At 39.5% G+C, this 26382-nt stretch overlaps 1 protein-coding gene across 1 annotated transcript in view; it reads right to left on the bottom strand.

Moving 5' to 3' along the window:
* The window catches only part of DYNC2H1 (dynein cytoplasmic 2 heavy chain 1), a 315198-nt gene that overhangs the window by 7860 nt on the left and 280956 nt on the right, over window positions 1-26382 (bottom strand). The window contains exons 86-87 of the mRNA XM_018567326.1: window positions 6072-6181; window positions 3419-3500 (exon numbers count right to left, since the gene is read on the bottom strand). Coding sequence (XP_018422828.1) covers window positions 3419-3500; window positions 6072-6181 — 192 coding nt within the window. The remainder of the gene's footprint in view (window positions 1-3418; window positions 3501-6071; window positions 6182-26382) is intronic.

Here is a 26382-nt window from a genome sequence, read left to right as displayed (position 1 = left end):
TCTAATTGTTCTGAATACAAATCCAGCTATTCAAAGCAAGGCGTGCTTTAATGGAACAATGTCATTAAACACTATTTGGTGTGGCTGAACAATGCTCAACCCAAACACAGATGAGGCCTAAATAAATAATATCAGTGAGAGGGGAATATTACACCCACTAAAAAACAATGGAGGCATCAACAAGCAGCTGCTATCTCCTGGACCCTCTGTAGTTAGAGTACAGCAGCCTATTTAACAATATGATGTTTGGGGTTTAATAGGAGCCAAATTTTGCCTTTTATTTTTCTCAAAGGGTTATTTGCGTCATACAAGTGGTGATGTCCGTGTAAAAAGTGTTCTGTCCTGGAGAAAGGTCTCCGTAGAATATAACACAGGAAGTCATTTGGTGGTACCCTATTCAACAGTAGAAAGACCATTCCGTTTAACAGATTATGGAATCAGCTGCAGTACAGGCTCCAAACTTGTTGTGTTCTCATAGGCAAGTTCCTTCCATTGTTAACCCTGTACTGAATGTAATGCAAAATGATAAGATTTTAAATGAGGGGATTTAGGACCAATACGTTTGAAATCATGATGTGAAAAAGCTAATAAATACCATGGACATATACAACCCCAAAAAAGTTGGGACGCTGTGTAAATCTACATAAAAACAAAATGCAATGATTTGCAAATCTCATAAACCCATATTTTATTCACAATAGAAAATAGAAAACATATCAAATGTTTAAACTGAGAAAATGTACCATTTGAAGAAAAAAATATGGTAATTTTGAAATTGATGACGGCAACACGTCTCAAAAAAGTTGGAACAGGGCAACAAAGGTCAAAGTAAGTGTTTCTAACAAGGAAGAGCTGGAAGAACATTTTGCAGCTAATTAGGTTAATTGGCAACAGGTCAGTGACATGACTGGGTATAGAGCGAGCATCTTAGAGGGTCAGAATGTCTCAGAAGTAAAGATGGGCAGAGGTTCACCAATCTGTGAAAAGCTGCGTGTAAAAATTGTGGAACAATTTCAGAATAATGTTCCTCAACGTAAAATCGTGAGGACTTTAAATATATCATCATAAGATTCAGAGAATATGGAGAAATCTCTGTGAGCAAGGGACAAGGTCGAAACGCAGTATTGGATGCATGTGATCTTCGGGCCCTAAGACGGACCTGCATTGGAAACAGGCATGATTCTTTGATGGAAATTACTGCATGGGCTCAGCAATATTTCCAAAAATCACCGCAGTGCCATTCAAAAACGCAAGTTAAAGCTTTATCTTGCAAAGAAGAAGCCATATCTGAACATGATCCAGAAATACAGCTGTCTTCTCTACACCAAAGCTCATTTAAAATGGTATGTTGCAAAGTGGAAACTGTTCAGTTGTCAGACAAATTGAAATTTTACATTCTTTTAGGCAACCATGGGCCAGACTTAGACCCCATTCACACTGAGCGACATGGAAATCGCGCTACTTTGAGCGACATTGAGCGACATTGAGCGACGTTGAGCGACGTGTCGCGCGACTTCTTCCTATTGGGCTGTATGCAATCAGGAGCAAAATCGCTCTAAAAAAGGGTCATGTAGAAGCGACAAGCTACCAGCGACGAGCTACAAGCGATATTGAGCGATATTGAGCGACATTGAGCGACGAGATGTGAACAGCTACATTGAAATGTATTGGTGAAGCTACATAGAGCGATATAGTGCGGAAATATGAGCGATATCGCTACAAAAATCGCGCGATAAATCGCTCATTGTGAACGGGGCCTAAAGAGGAGAGGGAACTGCAGGCTTGTTATCTGCATCTCTCATGGTATGGGGGTGCATTAGTGGGAATAAAATGGGCAACTTGCACATCTGGAAAGGAACCATCAATGCTGAAAGATATATCCAGGTTTTAGAGTAGCATATGCTCCCATCTAGACAACATCTTTTTCAGGAAAGGCCTTGCATATATTTTAGCAGGACAATGCTAAACCGCATACAGCAACTATGACAACAGCATGGTTTCATAGTAGAAGAGTCCGGGTGCTTAACTAACCTGTCTGCAGTCCAGACCTTTTACCAACTGAAAATATTTGGCGCATCTTAAAAGGAAACATACAACAAAGAAAACCCAGGACTGTTGACCAGGTAGAATCGTATATCAGGCAAGAATGGGACAAGCCTTCTCTCCCAAAACTCCAGCAACTGGTCTCCTCAGTTCCCAGATGTGTACAGAGTGTTGTTTAAAGAAGAGGGGATGCTACACCATGCTAAACATGGTCCTGTCCCAACTTTTTTGAGAAGTGTTGCTACCATCAATTTCAAACTTACCTCTGTTTTTTACTAAAATGGTTCATTTTCTCAGTTTAAACATTTGATATGTTTTTTATTTTCTATTGTGAATAAAATATGGGTTTATGAGATTTGCAAATCATTGCAATATGTTATTATGTGGATTTTACATAGCGTCCCAACTTTTTTGGAATTTGGGTTTTATGTAAAAGCCCCCATACCTGTTCATATATTCATATATAGAATATTGCTTGGCAGAAAAGAGCATGGTCATTGGACAAAGTAAGTTGCTGCAAACTAGTTAAATATGGAAATAAACCACCAGTTATATTCTTATACTAGTCTCTGTGTTTGGTTGTGCGACATGTGCAGTTCACGAGCCTGCCCACACTCCTATGCTATGGAAAAACTTCCCATGCAATGTGCAAATTTCCTAGCAAAGCTAACAGCCTAATTGCCCTTTAGTAAATCAACCCCATAGTTGTTGTAAACCAGTTAAATATGGAAGGAAACCACCACTCCAACTCTCACACTAGTCTCTGTGTTTGGTTGTGTGGCATGTGCAGGTCATGAGCCTGTCCACGCTCCAATGCTAAGGGAAAACTTCCCATGCAATGTGCAAATTCCCTTGCAAAGTGAACAGCCTAATTGACCTTTAGTAAATCAACCCCGAGGCATGATTTTCAGTTTAACACGTCCTTCTAATCAGAATGAAATGCCCCATAAATATTTAACGCAGATGCCTTTTTAGGCTGTGACCTGCACCATTCCTCTTTTAATAAGTGTGATTATACAAAGCACAACTGCAGGAGGAAAACTGCTGACATGTAAAGTTCTGCAGCTTATTATTTTATAATGCGGAATGGTGCCAGACAGCAGCTAATATACACCATCCTGTGGGCTGTTAATTTAATTGTTGACTTCTACAGAGGTCACATACAACTGCACACTGTTTGAAAATTATGCCAAGTAACACAGAAAACACAACGGGCCGTTTGACTAATAGGGAAACACGGCGAAGGTAAATCACACTGGAGTTTTAAAAGAGTTTTATTATGTATTGAGCTGAGCTGCATACCAATGACCAGAACATCTTGTCTGAACATGACGTTTTCATTGTGCCGTGTGATGTTTATTGTGTGTTTTATTACCTTGACTTGGAGCTTGGCATCATGAATGCGTCCTTTCCAGGATGCTACAAATCTGAGGTTATCCATTGAGCAGTTCATTGTTCTATAGGACAGAAAATATGGCAGATGCATTAAAGGGAAAACGTGGAGGTGTGCTGAAAGCGTACAGCTGCATTATGTGTATTTACTAAACAAACAAAATTCAGCGAGGGGGCAGCTATGTTCTCTAACCACGTGGGTCCTTGGGTTACTGAACATATAAGCAATGTCACCTAGGGATTATATGATAAAATTCTTCAAAGTGTAAACCAAAACATCTTTTTCAAACACAGTAAGGGCTTGTTCACACGATGTCCGGACCAGAACTGTGCGCTCCTGCACCCAAAATGCATCCCAAAGTATCCCTATGTGTTTCATGGGCTACAGTTCTCAGGTGTGCAGTCCGTTCTGGTCCGGACAGAGAAAATACTGCATGTCACATTTTGTCCGTTCTGGATACGGTCCGGAAACGCACAAACGCGTCAAAAACGCAACAAAAACATGCCGAAAACGCACCACACTGCAGCTAACATACTGACAGCCCCACTCCAAAACTGGAACGTGTCAAAAACGCACTGCACACATAGCACCGTGTCTGCAGATCTGCTCCAGATCTGGACCAGAAAATGGTGTGAACAAGCCCTCAGGGCTTGAGCATGTATAAGATTTTTATTTGCATTATCTGTCCCCCTTGGGGATATATCCCCTTATTTCCTGTGAGAATAAGAAGTGATGGGAAAACCTTATAGTGGAGCACAGTGGGGACTAAAAAGGGGGAAGTGGAAAAAACTGTCAGGTTATTAATATAGTCTATGTCTTACTATTGCAGGGATTCCTCTAATTTCTTTTCACAGTGGCAAGAAGTGAGTCTGTCACTAGAACAAAAGGTTCTTCAAATGTGCAGGGATGCCATGTGTAGTAGTCAGGGTCCCACACGATGGATGATCAGACCAGTTCCTTCCTCAGAGATCTGCTATACTGATCAACTTCTTAAAAGCCATTAAATTATGCGCTCTCCCTGTAAAATGGCTCTGCGTCCATTGCTGATATAGGGTTTAATTGACATTCAGACTATATTGATGGATGTGTTAATATGTCTTTGTTTCATAGTGAACCAGGTTTTTTTCCTGTTAGACATATTGCCACATTATTAGGCTAGCGCACACAATTTTGTTCTGTGATGGAACTCTTACTGAAGGCACCCTGATGGAACTCTTACTGAAGGCACCCTGATGGAACTCTTACTGAAGGCTTTGTTAATATTGTGTTCTATCAGTATGATACATGGTCATATCTGGGGCCCCAGTACACTGAAATAGTTTTTTTATGAGGGGGGCCGCACATTTTTAATGAGGGGTTTTGGTAATAAAATTACTACTGAACTCTTACTTAAGGCACCCTGATGGAACTCTTACTGAAGGCACCCTGATGGAACTCTTACTGAAGGCTTTGTTAATATTGTGTTCTATCAGTATGATACATGGTCATATCTGGGGCCCCAGTACACTGAAATAGTTTTTTTATGAGGGGGGCCGCACATTTTTAATGAGGGGTTTTGGTAATAAAATTACATTGTGAACCTTTAGGGGGAGGTATTTGGGTTGCTTAACCTTATAATATATATTACTGCAGTAATATATGCTGCATTGGGAATAATGAAAAAGGTCAGACCTAATCAGCAACTACTTTGGATATGATTATTGCATTATAGCTGTGAACTGCAGAACCTAGAGGGTTGGTAGGTCTTTTTTATTTTCAAATTTTGGTTATACCTAGGTTAGCTTTGTTATTGATCCCAGCAGGAAGATCTCCCTCCACCACCCAACATAGTCTAACATATGCCTAGTCCGCTCTGCTATTGTTCCCTTGTAGGGGTGAGATTACCCCTCACCCCCATATATTTTGACAGATACTCAGCCTGCTCTTTCCTCATCCCCCACAACATATGATATACACCTAGTCCACTCTGCCATTGATTCCAGTAAGGAGATCTCCCCTCACCCCCACATATTCTGACAGATACTCAGCCTGCTCTTTATTTGATCTCAGTAAGGAGAACTCCCTTCATCCCCCACAAAATTTGATATATACCTAGTCCACTGTGTGATAGATCCCACCAGGGGATCTCCCTCCACAAAATTACATACAGTATATCTAGTCCTGGAGCCTGCAGGAGCAGGGATCAGGTGAGTAAAAGTCATTTCCACAGTCCCCTAGACAAAAACAGTTTCAGGACTTTTAAATAGCTGCCTTTCCCTCATTTTTGTATAAGCCTGATATGATTTTGTATTCTTAAAATTCCAGCAACAAATAAAAAAAAATACTGCAGTTTTACATAATATCAGGCTATGTGCATTTGTTCTTTATTATGAGCTGTAGCAGTACCTGCTTTGAAAGCTCCTCTAAACTCTTTGCTCAAAGAATGTTCATTAGTGAATAGTCTGAAGTGGCTTTAAATAGGTAGAAATAACCTTTGCAGACAGGTTGTATTTGCTACAGGCAAAAAAACTTTGATTTTTGTTTTCAGAATGTTACATCCGAAAACAAATATAACCCACGAGTGAAAGTGTCTCTTCACCTATTACTATTATCATAAACCAAATATACATACAAACATGCAAATGTCTGGATTTACCTTGCTGTTTCCTGACGTAAAGCATTAAGGAATGTATCCGGATGGAAAAGTTCCGAAAGATCTAAGGTGTCCGATAAAAGACTCTGCTTTTCTGCTTTCTCCATCCAATTCTGTTTTAAATAGCAAAACAGAAAATTAAAATGCAGTAGGGTCAAGCTGCACTTCAAACATTGCTCTCTGTTCTACAGGTTGGTAGCTGGCAGGATATATTCACAGGTAATCTCCAGCTAAAACTTCCATTGGCTAAAAAACGTGCATTGGCAGACCCAGGCACCTGTGTGTTAGGTCTTTTGCTGGGTGCCCATGGTGTTTAGAAGGATTAGGTACACAACAGAGGCCATTCAGTCTATCCAAAACAACTCCACTATTCAACATGCTTTATACCATTCACAAGACAAAAGATGTACATAGAACAAGAGCAATGTTTAATACTGCCCCCTAGGAGCCAGAAGAATGAGAGCCAAGCTGGACAGTTTTTAACATCAATGTTATAGATATTTTATCTTGTGAGTTATCTTTTTACTCACTGTAAAAGCCTTTTCTCTGCATTCGTTGAAGGACACAGCTGGATCTTAGGATCATAACTGTGTGAACTGCAGGCGCTAGGAGGCTGCAACTAGGAACACTAACAGGATCTAGAATTCTAGCCTGTGACTAAAAATCAAAGTGAAAACATATACAAAGAAAACTGTTGTTCCATCCATGTAAGAAAACAAGATTCCCCAGATTTCCTAAATCTTTGATATCAGGCAAAAACTGAACTCTCTATTGCAGATGGGGTTTGGCCACCCACAATGGTTACTTTTGGTTATTTTTTTTGGTTTGTAACTAGCCTCCTATTCCCACAGGTGGCACTATAACCCATTGGTTATGGCCCTAAGATCCAGCTGTGTTCTTCAATGAACAGATTAGAGAAAATATGTTTTAACGATGAAGCTGAGTTGTACACTCTGACACTTGTTTGGCTCTTTATACCCACTCACTGCCTGTGTTGTACAGATACTTTAATGGAGAAACCAAAAGGAGGAAATATCCAGCTCTTTGTGTGGAGTGCACTACACAGATTATTATTATACAGGATTTATATAGCGCCAACAGTTTGTGCAGAGCTTTACAATATAAGGAAGACATAACAATCACAATACAATTCATGGTAAGGAGGGCCCTGCCCGTGAGGGCTTACAATCTAAAAGGGACGTACCATCTACACTTTCTGGAGTGGTAGTGGTACTTCTTTGATATCCCATGTCATGAAAAAGACACTAGGCCATTTATCAAGCAAATTAGCAACACATGTAATTGCTGCCAGTCAAAGAAAGTCCATGCAACAGTTTTGGTGCGTATTTAGCACAGATGCACCTGTAATCTTGGGCAGCAAACTGCGGTAGATTTGCACAGGTCTGCGGCAGATTTATCACTGAAGATTAAATAAATCACACGTTTTCATGTAAAACAGACATGCAATTGAAAAGTGGTCAGGGGTATGCTTTTATTTTATCAGTGTTTTGTTTGAGCAGCTGAAGGGGAATTTATGAATAAAGTATAATAAATCTACCTCATTGTTCATGTTTTGCATTGCCTAACTGTGTGGGAGAATCAAATATTTTCCCCCTGGGAGTGGTGGAAGCTTGTAAAGAATAACAGAATACAGGTGGAAAGTGGTTTGATGTGAGGAATGGAGGAATGGTAAGAGTGCGCATCTTCATATATAGTTCCTATATATGTTTGTTTCAACCGATTATCACAACTAAATGTGGTTGTTGGACTCTCCATCCCAAAACTAAACCGACAGCAATAAAAAGATAATAGGGGTTTTACTCCCTCCCCACTCAACCCAAAATGAGAAAACTTTTTTTCTTTAGAGAGGGCTTTCAGTTATGAGGATGAAATTATCTTTACTGATTTACTGAAGAAGTAGATGCTGCTCATTTGCCAAGTTTATGTTTGAGGTACCAATCATGTGTACACAAAAAAAAAAAATGCTAGCACATGACAAGGATTTCAAAGAGAATGCTGGTTCATTTTATTTACCTACATTCAAGACCTTTATTCATAGAGTAAGTCAATCCCACTGTCTACTGCTGCTCTACAAAGTCAAGTGACTTCTTGAGATCAGGGAGAGGAAAGGAGGATAGAGAGGAAAATCTCTGCTGGGCTTACTTATTTTTCAAGCAAATCTGACAAGTGCTCACCCTGGAGGTGATTCAATTATTCCTGCACAACTCACTGCACTCTAAATTCAGTCTGGGGAGAACTTAAAGGTCAACTATAGACAAATCTTTTTTTAAAGTGACACTAAACTAAAGAAGTGAAATCTTACAAAAATTCATTCAAATACCTTAACTATTAACAAAAAAGTATCTTATTTGTGTATCACTCAGATGTAGAGCCTCAAACCATCTGTGATCATCATCTTTGTGCCAAAACTGTCCTTCCTTCTGGGGGGTGGCTACTTTTGTTCCTTATGGTCCTGTGTGTGTTGTAAAATAGCCACCACTCCAAGCTACTCCTGTGATGGACTACAATCTCATGTTAAGTTTACTAATTTGTATTAAGATTGTAGTCCATCACAGGAGTAGCTTGGAGTGGTGGCTATTTTACAACACACACAGGACCATAAGGAACAAAAGTAGCCACCCCCCAGAAGGAAGGACGGGGTCAGCACCAATTCAGAGATGATTTGAGGAGCTACAGCCGAGTGATACACAAATAAGATACATTTTTGTTAATAGTTGCGGTAATTGAATGCATTTTCAAGATGTAACTCCTGAGTTTAGTGTAATTTTAAAATATAAGCTTGTAAACATACATAAAGTAACACACATATGTTTGTTTCGGCATGTATTTAATCAATCTTATGCAAAACTATTAGGCAACCACAAGTATGGTCTTTACCATAGTCCCACCAATATTTTAAACTGCTCCCTTGACAAGGCTGTGACAGGTAGCTTTTCACCCAAGCTAACACTTTCTGAGCCTGAGTTTACCATATCCTTCTACAGGAAAATATGCAGCTGATGAATCATTTAGCCACATCCCCTCTAGTGGATAGTGGCCTGTCCCCTGGTGTCCCAATCTCCTTGGTGACAACTCAACTAAAAGCCAATCTCAGCCTGAAAGACAATCTCAGAGCTGGGAGTGATCTCTGTTTGGGTGGAATTGTCTTTAAAGTATATGTAAACCCAGTCACCAAAATCTCAGACAAACTTTAACATGTTAATGTGAGTTCAAAAGTAATTTTCATCAGATTAAAATCAGCAGCTTTAGTAAAATAATATTTATTGATCCTGCGGTGAAGGTCCTTGTTCAGGCACTTCCAATTATGGGTTAGGGTAACAAAGCTCTGCTGTCCTTATCTTTCCCTTATGCTCCTGCGTTGTCGCCCTGTCTTCCAATGGAGACTACAGGTGGCCATTTTAATACAGGATGTGCTGGTACTGTTGTCACCATCAGGAAACCTGCTCTGAGAAGGCCAGGCAACCATCTCTGGAGTGCACGCAGACAGGAAGTAGCAGAGCAAAGGCTGCAGAGATCATCTGCACTAAAATGCAACCAAAAAAAAAAGATGAAAACAAGTATTTGAGTTAGAAACAATATGGCAATTGTTTATGATACACAGGGATTTTGCTAACTAAATGTCATCCACTTAAGGTTTACATCTACTTTAAGGCTAAACAGCCCGAATCAGAATTGCAAATAAATTAAAAACAAAAATCACTGCTATATTTAGCCTAAAATCCAGCTGTACGATACAAATGTATATCTCTAGAGAAGGCTCACATTTAAGCCAGGAAGACTGATTGCTGTCAAAGTAGCATAACGCCGGCTCCTCAGCGATCTGTCAAAACAGTGATCACAGCGTTCAAGTAATTAAGAACTCAGGGGAGGCGAGAACTATTTTAAGTTCAAGCGCGCATCTCAGGTTTTGTTGTGAAATTAATTGCTTGCTGGACTGATTGGAGATCCCTGAGAGATTTCTTTTAATAAGAGACGGAAGAGCTTTGTATCTCAGATGTTCAGAGTCCATTCTGAGACAGCCAATTAAAGCACAAGAGTGGGTGGTCGCTACCAGCAATCTCTGAGCACACAGAATACAATCTGCATTTTTATATGGCATTTCCAACTACAATTATTTCGGAGATTCTGTTTATCCATTTATTATCAGCCATAGCCCTCTACACAGACTACAATAAAACAAATAAAGCTGCAAATCCATGATTCAGTTTTAAAATTATATTGTATTTACAAGCTCTCACTTTCTTTACAGTTTTGTGCATATGAACTCCCTGAAGGCATTTAGCTATCTCTAAGGCATACCTGCTCTCAATGTATTCATTGCTATATACAGTGCATTCAGAAAGTATTCAGACCCCCTTAACTTTTTTCAATGTTGTTATATTGCAGCCCGAAACTACAGTTGTTAAATTCTTTTTTTTGCTCAATAATCTTCACTCAGTACCCCATAATGACAAAGTGAAAACAGAATTTTAGAAATGTCTGTGATTGTATTAAAAATAAAACAAAAAATCACATGTGCTTAAGTATTCAGACCCTTTGCAACAACACTTGTTGAGGTCATAGCTCTTCGGCTTACTGTTGTCTTTGCAGGAGAGGATGTTGTACTCGGGAACATTTACTGAAGGGATTGTATTGCCTTTGTTTCATTCATTCTGTGGATCTGTCACTTATGTACCTCTCTGGCTGGCTCTTAATCAGTGCTCCACCAGCATCAGATCACCAGTCATCAGCAGCTCTGACATAAGGAAGCAAAGCCCTACTCCTTTACTAAAATGGCCACCACCACACAGATACAGTGCAGAACAAGGCATGTCAAATTAGTATTGCAGAAAAGATCATCTGCTTAGCGGCCTACAAGCAACACTGGTGACTAGTCCTTCGCCCTCTCCTTGGCTTTTTTTTTTACAGCAAAGCTTCCATAGTACAGGCCTTCTTTGAAACACACTTTACCATATATGCATAGACATGTAGCCAGCCTAAATGTACTTTAGGTACAGCAAGTCACGTGCTAAAATTCTATTTTTAATCATATACTTTTATATATGCCTAGTCAGGAGCTCATGTGCCAGAGTGCTTATCAGTATTTGGCCAGCCTTTCTGAAACCGTTAAAACACAATCATGGTTGATGTCTATTTTTTTCTATTCCTATGGTGTTTCTTTACAAAATGCACTTTATTGATTTTCTTCGCACAACTGCCATGTTTTCAGCTTCTATTTTAGCACATTTATTTGAAAGAATAAACTGCGAGTTCAACAAGGAATTATCTCAGATTTTCTGGGACTCAGAAGCTGCACTGCAGGTTGTAGCAAATAAGATGTCTCACTTCTGGAGCCTGGGCTGCAGTCTTTTCTGTGATGGAGCAGTCACCAGGCAGGGGATGGAACACTGCAACACCATAAACATGTCAGTGTGAGCCAAGACTTGTCATTTGCAAAAACTTGTCTCAACCACAGTCCTACTTTGCGAGTAAATGAAATGCTGAGCTCCAGCTGTTCCAATATAATGATTTCAGTTCTTTAATCATATCCAGTATGAAAGAGTCATGTATTTATAAACTGGAGCTTGACCTATTACTAGCTAAAGCCATTATGAAACGGTAAAAAAGCCAAGCCAGCTAGATGAAAGGATGGGCCCCCTTCCTTTGAATTTTCTCTGCCTGACATTTTTATTAGTTATACATATTTTAAAGTTACAAAAGGGTTAGTAGATGTTTTTATCCACTGTAATACAATTCACCGATTATCTTTTTAATGTAATCATTTGTTAAAGAATTACTACTTTTTTGATTGGTAATGATTTATTAAAAAATAGTGGAAAAAAACAACCAAGAGTTGTATTACTTTATTATTATGTAGTTATACATCTCTACTTAATCTGCTAGGTACAATTATCACAGTATCTCAGGCTTGAACTTGTACTTCCACAGTGAAAGCAGGCACAATTTGCAAAATTTTCACCATAATTATTCACAATGTTTCCAATTCAACTTATTACATTCACAACTTTATAAAGAGGCTCAGAGAGGGACAAATATCTGTGATGGGTGTCACACAGGTATACCATATAGAAACCAAGTCTATGGAAACCACAGTACTGCTTATAGGTTTAGGTCTTTTAGGGGAGAAGTCCAATCCAAACATTTAAAACTGGCACAAATAGGCAAAGAAATTGGTATAGAATAAACTAACTGTAATAGAAAAAGCAACATAAGGGGCACTATGAGTGTGTTAACCAATAAAAAAAAAAAGGAGGAAATGTAAAAGTGTATAATGCACTCACAAGTATATGAGGTATAACAGCTTATTCACAGTGAGTTGACCTGGTTTCCTCTGGTGCATCTACATTGTCACACAAACCGGAATGAGAGGAAATCTCTTACATAGGACACACACAGCAGTACAAAAACTTACATTTGCTTGTAAAGTGAGGAAGGTTTATAAACGGTCAGGTTTTCATTGCTGTCTGTGTCTCCATGAGCTCAATTTTTGCCTACTTCCTGTCCAGGTGACAGGTGCTCGAAAGTTTTTTTTATCTGAGAGACAGACATTTTATACCTGAGAACATATTCTGATATGGAATGCTTTCTAACATTTGCTATGCAGAGACCACTATTAAAACTAATGTGACTCTGTTCTGTGTAAAGCACAAATATAATCAAGGAGAAACTTTCAGTGTGGACTTAATAAGGTGCATAATTTAATATCCTGGCTTAGGCTCGAGTTTTATTAGTGCCATGCCAAGTAAATATCGAGTTTATATAAATACAGAGTACATCCTGACACAGTGCAGGCAACTGGAACTATAAATAAGGAATAAATGCATAATGGAAAATTCAAATATAGTTTCACATGTAGCCACAATACACTCAGCATGTACATATTACAATGGACAGAAGGACCAAGGAAACATTGTATACCCTGAGATTTGTTTAATGTGAAAAAAAGAAAATGTATTTAAAAAAAAAAAAATTTAAGATTTGAAACAGAAAGTTCTTTAATGCACATCAAACTAACACCGTACTAGGATGCTTATAGAACTATAGAAAAAGAAAACATACCTTATAGATGTAATAGCAGATACTTATATTGCTTATTCAGAAGTTTCCACTTATAAAGAAAATAAAAAACTTTAAAAGCCTAACATCATACAGTTAAAAAGCCACTAATGAAACTGTACCCTGTTGTAGAAGAATCTAGTGCTTCTTTTTTTTCTAGGAGATGGGTAACAACTAGTGATGAGCCGAGTGTTCGATTCGAACATGAGTTTATGGGATGTTCGCGGTTTGTTCAACCACGGACATTCCTGGCCGCTGCAGCCAGTTTTTCTACATGTACCGGCAGCTGTATGGGGGTCGAACATTCGAGCCCCATACACGTGCATTGAGTTCGAATTCGAACATTTCGGCCGTTCGAATACGAACCGAACACGGGGGTGTTCGGCTCATCCCTAGTAACAACACATTATTGCTTACGTTAACCCGTACAACCCCAACAGCCGGTGGTCCAGTCCTCTTCTCTCTAGCACTAAAAGGTGGGAGTGGAATCCTACCAGTGGGGGCATCCCATCCTGATGACATGGTAGCTGGTTCTGCTCTAGCTGTGATGATGTCAGTAAGAGGGGCAGCAACAAGACTGGTCATGTACCAGCAAGAAGAGCAGTTTTGGGAGACTGGTCGTCACAACCAGAACCATGTGACGGGACACTGGATTAGTAAATGTTAACCACCCCCTAAAAAAAAAAAAACAGGCTCTAGATCCTATGTTTTAAGAAATTTTTGATGTGACCAACATTTTTACATGTTTGCTCTTTTTATTATTTTAAAAGTAAACATTTGTAAATTAGCCACGACCATAATTCTAGCTCTCTGCCGAACAAATTATGTGATAAGGTATCATCTACAAAGGGAGTGCATTGTCTTATATGATTCAGCCGACTGAATAATTCTCTTTCTCATTGTGAGAAAGAGAATTATAGCACAGCCACTGTGTAGCAATGGAAAGCAAGAAACTTTATAGAGCGTGTGTATGCGATGAGCAAATATGGCTGCCTCCATGTAACTATACAATTACAAATTATATACTGAAAAAAGGTATTTAAAACATAAGTATTATTGATGAGATTATGAATATCAAATGGATCTCTCCTATATTTATATCTAAACAAACACACAAAAAACTATACATTATCTTTAAATCAACCAAGTATGAGGTACATATACATAAATAAGACACTGTCTTATTTTCGGGGAAACACGGTAGTAAAAACCCAATAACTACCCATTTACAATAAAAATAAAATAAAAAAAACTTATAAGACACTTTTCTAACTCACATCATACTGCTGTCAGTTGAGACCGATGACCTAAAGTCCATTTCCACCTTTGTAGGTGATTTGCATTTATTGTGGTAATGAAGAGGTGCAGTGATGATGTATATGTGTGTACATTTTCATGACTCACATTGCATACATTATGAAGGTTTTATTAGTCCTGAAGCCTAAAAATATAAAGATTTCTCCACAGGAAATTCAGTCAGACACCAGGTTGTCAGACTGTAATCAGCTGTCCCCCTTCCTGTCACCCATTGTAACATGATCAGTAAACAGTAGCTCTGCCTTAACACACAATACACTGTCCAGAGGGGGGGGTGCGGGGAGCTGGTAGGGGAACACACACACAGCACAGCACAGAGGCAGAAATTTCCATGCGGATATGAAGAGGAAAGCGAACATAAAATGTAAGTTTCTGTTTTCATATACATCAACTGCATATGTCTGCTTCATGTACAGATGGTGTACATTGTTGGCATATGTTCTTTAAAAATACCACTGCAAAGGTGGAAATGGGCTTTAAATCTGCACACAGGCTCACCATGCATTTTGTTGTTGAATTATTGTCATGACATCATGATGCTGCTTAACGTACTTAGGACACTGTGAGGACCCTTGCGAAGGGCCCTTCTTAAGGCCAGTGGGAAGCACCCATGTGAACAGCAAGTGAAATGTGTGCTGAAAGAAGGACCTTCACACAATGCAGTTCAGAAAAGAAAGAAAAAAATCAGGACTCAGTCTGTCACATGGCAATTTCAAGTAAGAAATCAGTTTTTTTTTAAAGACTAAAAGCTGAGTTTGATTTTTTTCACAGAGCTTATTCAAAATACACTAAAACCTTCATCAGTGTAAGTGACAACCATTCCCTCTTTACGGCATAATACTTTTCACATGCACCTCAAAGTGTATGTAAACCCAAAAGGAACATTGTTATATACTGCAGATTACCAATCTTTAAAGTGACACTAAACTTGGGAGTTACATTTTAAAAATATATTCAAGTACCTTCACTATTAATAAAATTACATTGTCCTTCCTTCTGGAGGGGGGCTACTTTTGTTCCCCATGGTCCCTCTGTGTGTTGTAAATAGCCACCACTCCAAGCTCACTCCCGTGATGGACTACAATCTCATGTTTAGTTTACTAGTCCATCATGTAGGTGACCTTGGAGCGGTGGCTCCTTTACAACACACACAGAGACCACGAGGAACACGGTTTGTTACTGGACAGATCACCAGTTGAAAATAAAGGGGGAAAAATGCCTAAAAAAGAAATACAAATGCAATCACCACATTTAAGGCCCCATTCCCACAGGAATCGGCCGGCACCTACAGCTCCGTGCTGCGTACACGGCCATATCGGGCAGCTCCCGGAAAGGACAGGTGCTGTGTGTGATTAATACGCAGCCCCTGTCCTCTATGGGAGTACGCGGCCGTACCTCGCCCTACGCTCACCCCAAGTGCACATCCGTGCGGGTGAGCGTACTCGTACGCTGACAGGATGGATCCTGTCTGCGTCCGAGCCAGGAAACACGCACCCGCACGGACGTGCACTTGAGGTGAGCGTAGGGGGGCGTATGGCCGCAGCACAGAGCTGTACGTGTCGGTCGATTACTGTGTGAATGGGGCCTTAAGGCTGAGAAGTTGCAATATATTACATTTAGTTTTTTGTAATTTAAATACACCTTAGGCAAATGTCAGATTGTTTTTTTTATAGATTACAGCACATCTGAATGTCCTACCAAAGTTTGCACCATTCAAAGAATAGACCTAAGTCAGTTATATTTTATATTGTCATAAGGATTCTAAAATGTATAGATAGGGATAGAGGTTTTCTTGAAATATACCTCTTCAGTTCCTACATGCATTACTTTAAATGATGTTATATGTGGAGTTCCACAATCTGGCTAGAAATCCATTAGGGGTTACAATCAGTTCGAGAATCTGCAGGGTGACATTACTAGGAATTTGTGGTGAGGTATAGCAAAGTAGTATGTCACTGGGGCCTCGTTCTCCTTGTACTCTCCTCTCACTTAACTGAAAGAACTTCAGCAATGAAACAGGAATAGAAAAATCTATCACACTAATATGTTTATGCAGTAATGTACAAGAGAGTCAGGGGGACCACTTGAAAATGGCACATGGAGACGATAATGGAAGTTTGTGTCAATATGGTAAGTCAGTTGACAAAAAAATACAGCCTAAGGTTTAAGAAAAAACTAAACTAGCATGAATAGCCATATTAAATAAAGACACCTTGCACTTTCTTCAGTGATAATTCTTAGTAAAGTGCAGTAAATCACAGCACTCGATTAAACGTCATATGTCCAGCCAGCATGATATTATTATGGGTTATAGCACTTTAGAATAAAAACAGGATACATTAAAGTACAGGCAGTCCCCGGATTATGATCAAGATAGGGTCTGTAGGTTTGTTCTTAAAGTGACATTAAACCCATAGTTTCCCTTCTCTTTGCTGCTCTTCCTTTTAAATCCTCATGTCTTCTCATGCTGGGGGAGAACTTCCCTTTGCAGCTCAGTGCCTCTTCCTGTAGTGCTGGCTCAGGTTGCAACGTACACACAGACACCATATAACCATTTCAGAGACAAGGCAGTCTGCTGCAAAACAGAAGTTCTGCCCAGCATGAGAACAGATACGGATTTAAAAGGCAGAGCAGCAAAGAGAAGGGAAACAACCATGGATTACACTAAGGCACACATTACAGTATTGTTTTATGTTAAAAAATCTGAGGGTTTAATGTCACTTTAAGTTGAATTTGTATGTAAGTTGAAACAGGTACATCTTTTAAGTGCAACTCCAGCCCAAAAAATCTTTTTTGTTTTGGATAGTATAGGGAGGGGTTAACCCCTGTAACATTTGTTTAGCTGTCCTCACAGTGGCTCTAGCCCCACAACATATTAACCAAAACAAAAAAAAATAAATTTGCATGGAGTTCTACTTTAAATGCAACTTGGACAGATGTTTGTACAACTTCCTGTAATGTACCGTACCCAGCCTCGGAAGAAGAGGCAGGCACTCCTCGTCTGCACGTCTTACAACTTCCTATAATGTACCGTACCCAGCCTCGGAAGAAGAGGCAGGCACTCCTCGTCTGCATGTCTTACAACTTCCTGTAATATACAGGAGGTACAGGACAACGAACCAGACCCACTCCTCATCTGCACGTCTTAAAACTTCCTGTAATGTACAGGACGTACAGTACTACGAACGTGGGCCTGAGCACGGTAGCATTACAACTAGTGGAACAGACTGGGGCCTCAGTTTGTAAGTAGGAGTCGTTCGTAACTCGGGGACTGTCTGTATATCAAAAGCCAAAGAGTAGGGAATGGTCAAAAGCCTGGTATTTTATTATTATTTTTTCTTTTGCCTTCTGTGTCACATTGTTTTTCCCATAAAAACAACAAGATATGAGAGGAAACTTCACCAAAAATAGGTAAATCTCCTCTTAGACAGTTGTCACCGGAGCCAGAGCCCCATTGGAAGATTTCCCATCTCTTCCTGATCGCCTGATAACTCATAAGTCAAAGGTGAACCACTCTCCCAGTGGGGTGCCCAAAGTAACCAGATGCAAGAGATTTGGGCAGAAGGAAGAACACTGACATTTGGAAGGTTTTCCAACACGTACACATTTGAAAATAAGACTGTAGTGCAGGATCATAAAAATAAAATAACATTATTGAGCACAAATATAGCTGAGGCTGGTCTTTGGGCTGTCACAGTTAATACACTTATGGAAGAAAAAAAAAATTCTAAGCCTATTGCTATGTAACATACCTTCTAAAGACCATATGTGCCTTCTGTCTTCAGAGAGAAAAGTCTTTACTAATTAAACTACAGACTAAAGCTTTGCAGTTTGAAGGTCATACTTCTAAATAAAGATTAAGACACACAATACTAATCACACAAAAAAGGCTAGATTTATTCAAACATCTGAAAATATAATTGGGCTTTGACATTGGATCTCTTTTGTTGTATAAAACATAAGATTCACTTTTATGTTGTAGACACAGTAATGAAGGCACTTAAAGAGGATGTGTATTGTTGAAGCTGTGACTAAGAAACCCCCCAAACAACAAAAACAAAAACCAAGCAGAAAGCCTTTGGTCTTCCTGCAGCTGATGTTTTCCATATTACTGACTTATAATGCCTTGTTCTGCACTTTTGGGGAGGCAGCCATCTTGGCAGAGGAGCAGGGTCTTGGTTACTCATTTTTGAGCTGTCCCCCTGATAACTGGTGGCACGGGCGTCCCCATAATGAGTCAGCCTGATTGGGGAAGGGGGGGTTCGGGGTGGCAGCATAGGTGACTAACAGCCTCCCCCCACTAACAGCTCTGCCTCCCACCTCTCGTCCTGCTGACAGCCCCGCACCCTTCTTCTGGCCGGAGAGAAAAGGGAACAGCCCTAACTGGTGGGATAATAATCAAGAAGCAGCAAGGGAGGTTGAAGAAGCTCCACAGAATAAATAGAATAGAATTAGGAAGATGTACATGCTGCAGGTCCTCTTGTACAGTGAGCAGAACCAGATCTCAATCCAAATCTCCTTAGACTAGAAGTCACAGGTAACAGTGCTTAGATGCAGTGGGGGTGCGGCCCGCACCGGGTGACACCATCAGAGAGGGGTAACAACAAAATGAATGACAGTCACCCACTCGATCATGGACAGAGAGCCTGACAGCTGCACCAGAGAGGAGGGGACCAAGCAGCATACTTATCCTGCTAGGTGAACGTCCCTTCCTCTCTTCGCTGGCGTCCATCACAAAGCCACTTCGGGTGACACCACCCTGGGGGCACCCCTGCTTAGATGTTATCACAGTATAGATATACGGCTATTAGGCTAAAGAACATCAGTGTCTAGGCACCCCCACTTACCAAAAAGACTAGATATTTCCAGGTATAAAGGAACATATGACTAGCTTCCTTTTCACACATGTAATTGTGGCATGTGGTAACTGGTCCAGTACTGCCACATAGGGGCTAGGAGAGTGCCCCTAGCACTATGTAAACTCCAAGTCGTAACTTAAAGCTTGCACATGACATCCCTTCTTCATTATCAGCAGCTGGCTGGATCAGAAGGGAAGTATGTACTGTTGGTACTAATACAGTTGCTGACGCACTAAATGGTTACATGTATGAGCTCAGACACACAAAGCTAGGTCTATAAAGTCATGGTTAAATGAGTTTGGTGTGGAAGAATTCAAGGGGCCCAGACAGAGCCCTGACCTTAACCCTACTGAAGACCTTCAAGATGAATTGCAGATCTTCACTTCCAACATTAGTACCTGACTTCACAACAGCTCCTTTGTCTAAAGGGGCATCATTTTCCACAGATGCACTCCGAAATCTTGTGGAACGACTTCCCAGAAGTATGGAGACTGTTAGCTATAGCTGCATGGGCGACCACATAATAATGCCCATGACTTTGGAATGAGATGCCCAACACGCCCATATAGACGTAATGTGTAATGGCCAGGTATCCAAAAACCTTTGGACAAAGTGTAGAACTAATGGACATCTGTACAATACAAGAAACACACAAGCATGTTAGTCACCTTAATTGGTTCAAAAGAGTTTTTTTCTTTTCTCTTTCTTTTTAACTGAGTTTAGAAATAAATAAACCCATCTTTAGAAAAGCATCAGGGTAAAATAGAGGTCTTTTCCTAAGTGATAGTCCTTACTGAACTGGTCGTCACTGCAATACTTCCTTTGAATTGCTCACTGTAGTACACTAAATATGGTATACATTTCTTGTGTTCTTTTTTTCTTTCCTCATCTTTTTCTCACCTCCAAAACCAATTTGAACCACCCATAAGTCTTCCCAGTCATTTCTTTATTAAGAATATAACTTTTATCCCATATGGGTCAGAGCAAAAATAAATAAAAGAAAAAAAATCCACTAGCAGTAAATGTCAGAGAATATACCAAAATGAACCATTGTACCACCACAGGGAGGGAGAAAAATCTTTATAACGTAATTTTATTTTGCACAAGCCTTTGTATGAAACTTTCTTCTTTTGAAGCCAAGACCTTGTTAAATGGCTGACAATAGAAAATTGGCATGTTTGTAGACTGAACAGCGCCATGCTTTATATCACAGGAAGAAAATGATATTCTTTTCAAAATATCTATTTTGTCTTCTTACCAGCTTTAAACTAACACAGCAAGTGACTGTTTCAACCTAAAGTCATCCAACCATGGGATGCACAATGAATGTGCTAGACAGGAGCCTGACACAGGACCTCCTCAGTACAAGGTGATTAGATCTTCATGAACCTTTTAAGGAGCTGTCAAAAGACCAGGGAAGAACAGCTGGAGAAGCCACTTATACTGCCTATACTGCTGCCTATACTCCTTTCAGAAATACTAAACAACAAAACTTAAACACCCTGTGAGTCATTTCTCAGATCAATCCTTTGCGAAACAGAAAACTTTGTATTGTAGAAAGTTACAATGATCACTACAAGAATGTGTGAATTGTTTGGTTTCGGCTGTGAATTAAAAAAATTGGGTTTTAGATATACGGCAGATTTGTAAGACAATTTTACAAGATGTCTAGAAGAGTTTCTATACAGATCTAGAACAGTGTTGTAAAACACTGTGAAATGATAATGGAAAAATCACTTCTGTCATATTGCAGTGGTGAATACTGAGCAGTGAAAAGCAGGTGATGTCTAAACACATGAAGTTGGGAGCCTTGGATAATTACAATTTGATGCCAATGCAAAATTTAGCATTACACTTTGGAACCTAGACACTGACTGATGTAGTAATGTGCTATTTAAATATATTGAGATACTGTATGACAAGATGCTTTATGTTTTCTATTTCTAGAACTTTGTCTGATGGAAAGTCTGCCCATTATTAGGCATTTGTGAGAAAATTGCACCATGCACAGAATTGGAAGTGGGGACATTCTGTGCTGGAATACTATTCTGGCATCACCATGTCATGGGTAAACACTGTACTGTGCTGCTCAGGTGGACCATGTCTCAGCCTCAGTAATAGAATTTTGTCCAGATGGAATCAGATCACAGCTCTAATAATGCCATGTGTCTCAGGTGGGCCATGTCACAAACATGTGATAACATTTTTCCCAGATGGAGCCATTTAATGGCTAAAGTAATGCTACATTCCCAGGTGGAGCCATGTCTCATTAACAGTGATACAATATTGCCCAGATGGAGAAATGCCAACCACTAGAAATTCCATGTTACCAGTGTCCAACTGCAGTAATTTTATTTCCCCAAGATGCAGCAATGATTTTTTTAGTGGCAAGACACAGCCCAAAGTGACTAACTTTATGTTAAAAGAGCCGTCTGTCATCTACTGCCCCACTTTTGTTATGTGATTTCTGTCTCTCCTCTATCTTGCGGTTAAGACACCTCATTGATTAGGAATTTTACTGTTTATCTGCCCCGTGCTCAACTGCCCATTGCCAGGTGTTACAGATAAGTCAGGAGTGGGTGAACAACAGAACTCATCCCATCCTACTATGAATGTACCAAGAAATCTAATAGAAAGTGTAATCAGCAAGAGTATCATGACCCAGTAACTGGTACAATGATGTGACGTTGGGTGTGCACAAGTCAGCACCTGAACTGGTGCCATTTACAGGCCACCTAGAGGATAAGGATACAGACACAGCCTAGGTCAGTGGACAGGCAGAGATCAAGTAATCAATAAGAGGTGGGCTTCATATCTGGCTAGGGTAACATTTCAAATCTAGCATTAGCAGCACAAAGACGGTAGGTGCATTTACTTTAAATCAGATTTTGTGAACCACAACAAGTTGAAGTAAATGGATGGCATAGCAAGTGGAGTGGCTAGGGAGTCAGACACTCTCCCTAGCTATTCTGCATGAAACATTTCACCTTAAAGAATGGCAATGGTAAAATAAAATGAGCCAGCATGTTTCTAAAAATTTTGGTTGCTCAAACCGCTGAGCACTGCACATTTCCAGCCCTTCTGAATAGCTTTCAGAACATGTGGTTAGAACATCAGCTCTTGGCACTTTCTGAAGTTTTGAAATTAGCCAGGAAAAAAAGAATGGAATTCAAGTCCAAAATGTTCTGAACAACATCACCATCTGTAAACAAGGTTTCCCCTTTCTATCCACCATAATAGTTCCTGTAAAGTAAACATTATCTATTGGTGCCTTTTAAATGATGAAGCGGGTATTATTTATGGTGTTGTGTTAAGTGTCCTCTCTACTGAAGCTTAATGCTCAACTATGAATGAACACATATTGGAAATAATGTAAAATCTGCGCTTATGGAAGGAGTGAAATATAAAAGCTGCTGCGCTATGGTTTGTAGAAACTGTGAAAAAAGTGAATGTGCAGCTTCCGCTATACCATTCCAGCTGAGGGGTGAGTGCGCACCCCGAAGGGGGACACTTTGGAGACACATATACACGTCGGTGTGGGAGAATTTATTCTATTCTGTTTTATTGGATCCACTTGAAAACTTTTCTGCACAGAACGTTAATCATTTTTCTACGAGAAGCACTACTATGAATTGGTTTTAAAACTGGTTGTTATTTGTACATTCACTCAAGGACTATAATTATTTTTATTTTTTTATTTTTATTTATATTTTTTTAATCACAGTGTGAACACATCATCTTAATCCACTTTTTGGATACTCACGGCATATAATTGTGTGATATTTATTTAAAATATTTTAAAATATTTTTACTTTATATATCCCGGAAGCGGAATTACATCACCACAGTGTGAACATATCATTTTAACCTATATTTTTGGATATTCACTGTATATTAAGGTTTATAATATTATTTATGATTGTGTGATATTTATTTAAAATATTTTTACTTTTATATATCCCGAAAGGGGGATTACATTTCACTTAGTATAGCGCTGCACATTCACTTTTTTCAATAAACACATATTGCCCTGCAATTGCCTGGACATGTGATGTATATGGAAATGTGAGGACCAATAATATTTTCCACACTAGTAGTGATGGACCTTGGTACATTTCAAAGGTTTTAAAGACTTAACAGTAAAACGTGCTTTCCGGTCATGAAAACTAGCACCAGCCATTTTAAACTGACACAGTGACACTCATTTTCAGTTAAATCTCTATAGTTGCCAGTATGGTCATCTGCATCTTCATCTACACCCACACTAGAGCATTAGGAGGAGGTAGTATTGTAATGCAGAATAATGTGGCAAGAGGTGTTCTAGCTGCTCTATGAGAAGCCTGATGAATGTGGCTGATCATAGTTTCCTTGAAAAGCTAAAGTTAATGTGGACCTGAACTTAAGAAAGTTAAAGTAGACCTTTAAACTCAAAACTCAAATTCTACCAATGCATCGCTCTATGTATGATGATTAATAATAACAGACATGTCAGGTGTAAAATGCTGTGATTTGCAGAGCATTCACTTCCCACTTTGAAAGGGAAAAATTACTTCAGTTTGCCAAAGCAATGCACACTGGGATTGCCTTGTCATCAGCAGAGCATTGCTGTATCATCATCTGTAATCTCACAAGATCTCAGAGAAAGGCATTTTCCTCCCCTGAGATGATGTGCATGGTCACATGTGCCAGAAATTCAGGAAGTAAAAGGAGAGCTATTACCGGTAATCTGCCCTTAGTAAACATGGCTACTGTCAGAAGACTGGGAAAGAAAAGAGAAATAAGGTATACAAAGAATACAAAGCCGGCAATTATCTAATTGAGCCTAAGTAATACCCTGAAAATTAATTTATTTCTCAAATTGATCCAGAAAAGAAGCAGAGCACTTCCTGTGCCAAGGAACTCCTTTACCATATTGCTAGATATCTACAGTGTGAGATCTGTTCTCCTTGCTGGAGAGGAAGCTGTACAAGAGGATCTGCAGGCAAGTGTAACCCTGGTTCTGCTTCATTTATTCTGTGGATCTTTGTTTTCTGCACCTCTCCTGCTATTGCTTTATTATTCCTTCATTAATTATCAGATCACCAATCATCAGGGGGAGATAAGGCTTTGAGGAAGTGAAGCTTTGCTCCTCTTCCAAGATGACTAACTCAACACTGAAAAACAGGGTGGAGCAAGGCATGGTAAGTCAGTAATGTAGAAAAGGGCAGCTGCAGGGAGCCCATAGGTAATACTGGTGACTAACAGTTTGTCCTCTGCTTGCCAATTTGGCACAACATAAATTGCTGCACATCCACCAAGGTGCCAACCTTTGCTTGTTCATAACAAAGTTACATATACACTTTAGAGAGTGCTGAAAATCTTTTTTGATAATTTGCATGCTGAGGTAATTGCCTTTTCAAATAGTGCAATCATCCTTTAAGATTTTTCTTTAACTGGTCCTAAATGTTGACTAGACCTTCTCTTTAAGATGCCCATAAACAATAGATGATTGTCATTCATTCTTGCAAACACTGATCTGTTTTTTAATGATAGATGTCTATAAGCTATCAGACATACTTGTCAGCCATATAATGGAGGCAATAATCTGTCATTGCTACCACTGCTGCCCTCCTTGTGAAAACGTTAGTTATGGCAGGACTCCTGGTAGGCATACTATTTTCAGTTTAGTAACTCAGAACTAATTAAGCCAATCTTCATGACAGCCAACCAACTAGAACTTTCTGCAGGAATTTAGTAATACAAACCTACACATTTCTCAGTACAGATTTTTTGTAAGATTGGGTTACAGTGGACAGGTATGCCATTGAATGTAATATGTGCATATGCTGTCCAGCATGCTGGACTGACCCTGCAAGCTTCTAGTACTAAAGTCAGTCACATCCCTAAAGAAATCTAGTGGGTGTATAGCTGTATAGGTAACACTTATTACATCTGGAAATATCTTTTAACACACTTGACCTTTTAAGGGTAAACCTCCTGGTGACATAGAGATATTGCATTCCTCACCCACACATTTTAAAATTGTACTTGCATCATGAGGAAATTTTTTTAGTTTGACACACGCAAACGTATTTGTTACATGATCATTTTAAAATATAATTAATCCCCAAAGCTCTCGCAAATAATCACAGAAACACATCTGTGGATGTGTTACAAAATATAAAAATAAACATAAAAAGAAAAAACATTCAAAACCAAACCACAATATCAAATGGAGGGTGTTCTTCTCCAGCTTACCAACATATATAAATGTCAGAATCCCACACGTTTCCCACAATTCTAACATGCTCCTGTGCAAAACACTCATATATTATGGTTTTGGCACTTGTCTGTTAGAAAATATGACTTTTTCCTTCCAGAATAGTCTGCTAATAATATGTGGTTTCAGCAGGATGTGCTACTTTGACAAAACACAAACAGCACTCTACAAAAACAAGTGACCCTTTTTTTCTTTTTAATAAACGGTAGATGTAACTTTATTATGCATACTTACATGGCTTCAGCTTGGCCCAATGTAAGTATGCATATGTCATACCTGAGCGGCCCACTAAGATCCTGTAAAGCACTGTAGTAGCTGGAGCCTGACATAAATCATAATTTATTTGCAAATTATGGTGGAAAATAAGTATTTGGTCAATATCAAAAGGTCATCTCAATACTTTGTTATATATCCTTTGTAGGCAATGACAGAGGTCAAACGTGTCCTGTACGTCTTCACAAGGTTGGCACACACTGTTGCTGGTATGTTGGCCCATTCCTCCATGCAGATCTCCTCTAGAGCAGTGATGTTTTGGGGCTGTTGCTGGGCAACACGGACTTTCAACTCCCTCCAAAGGTTTTCTATGGGGTTGAGATCTGGAGACTGGCTAGGCCACTCCAGGACCTTGAAATGCTTCTTACGAAGCCACTCCTTCGTTGCCCGGGCGGTATGTTTGGGATCATTGTCATGTTGAAAGACCCAGCCACTTTTCATCTTCAATGCCCTTGCTGATGGAAGGAGGTTTGCACTCAAAATCTCACGATACATGGCCCCATTCATTCTGTCCTGTACACGGATCAGT

This window comes from Nanorana parkeri, unplaced genomic scaffold, assembly GCF_000935625.1.
Source record: "Nanorana parkeri isolate BGI_ZX_2015 unplaced genomic scaffold, ASM93562v1 scaffold1029, whole genome shotgun sequence".
Taxonomy (NCBI): Eukaryota; Metazoa; Chordata; class Amphibia; order Anura; family Dicroglossidae; genus Nanorana; species Nanorana parkeri.
The sequence above is the reverse complement of the archived record's forward strand: the minus strand, read 5'-3'. Positions and strand labels throughout refer to the sequence as shown.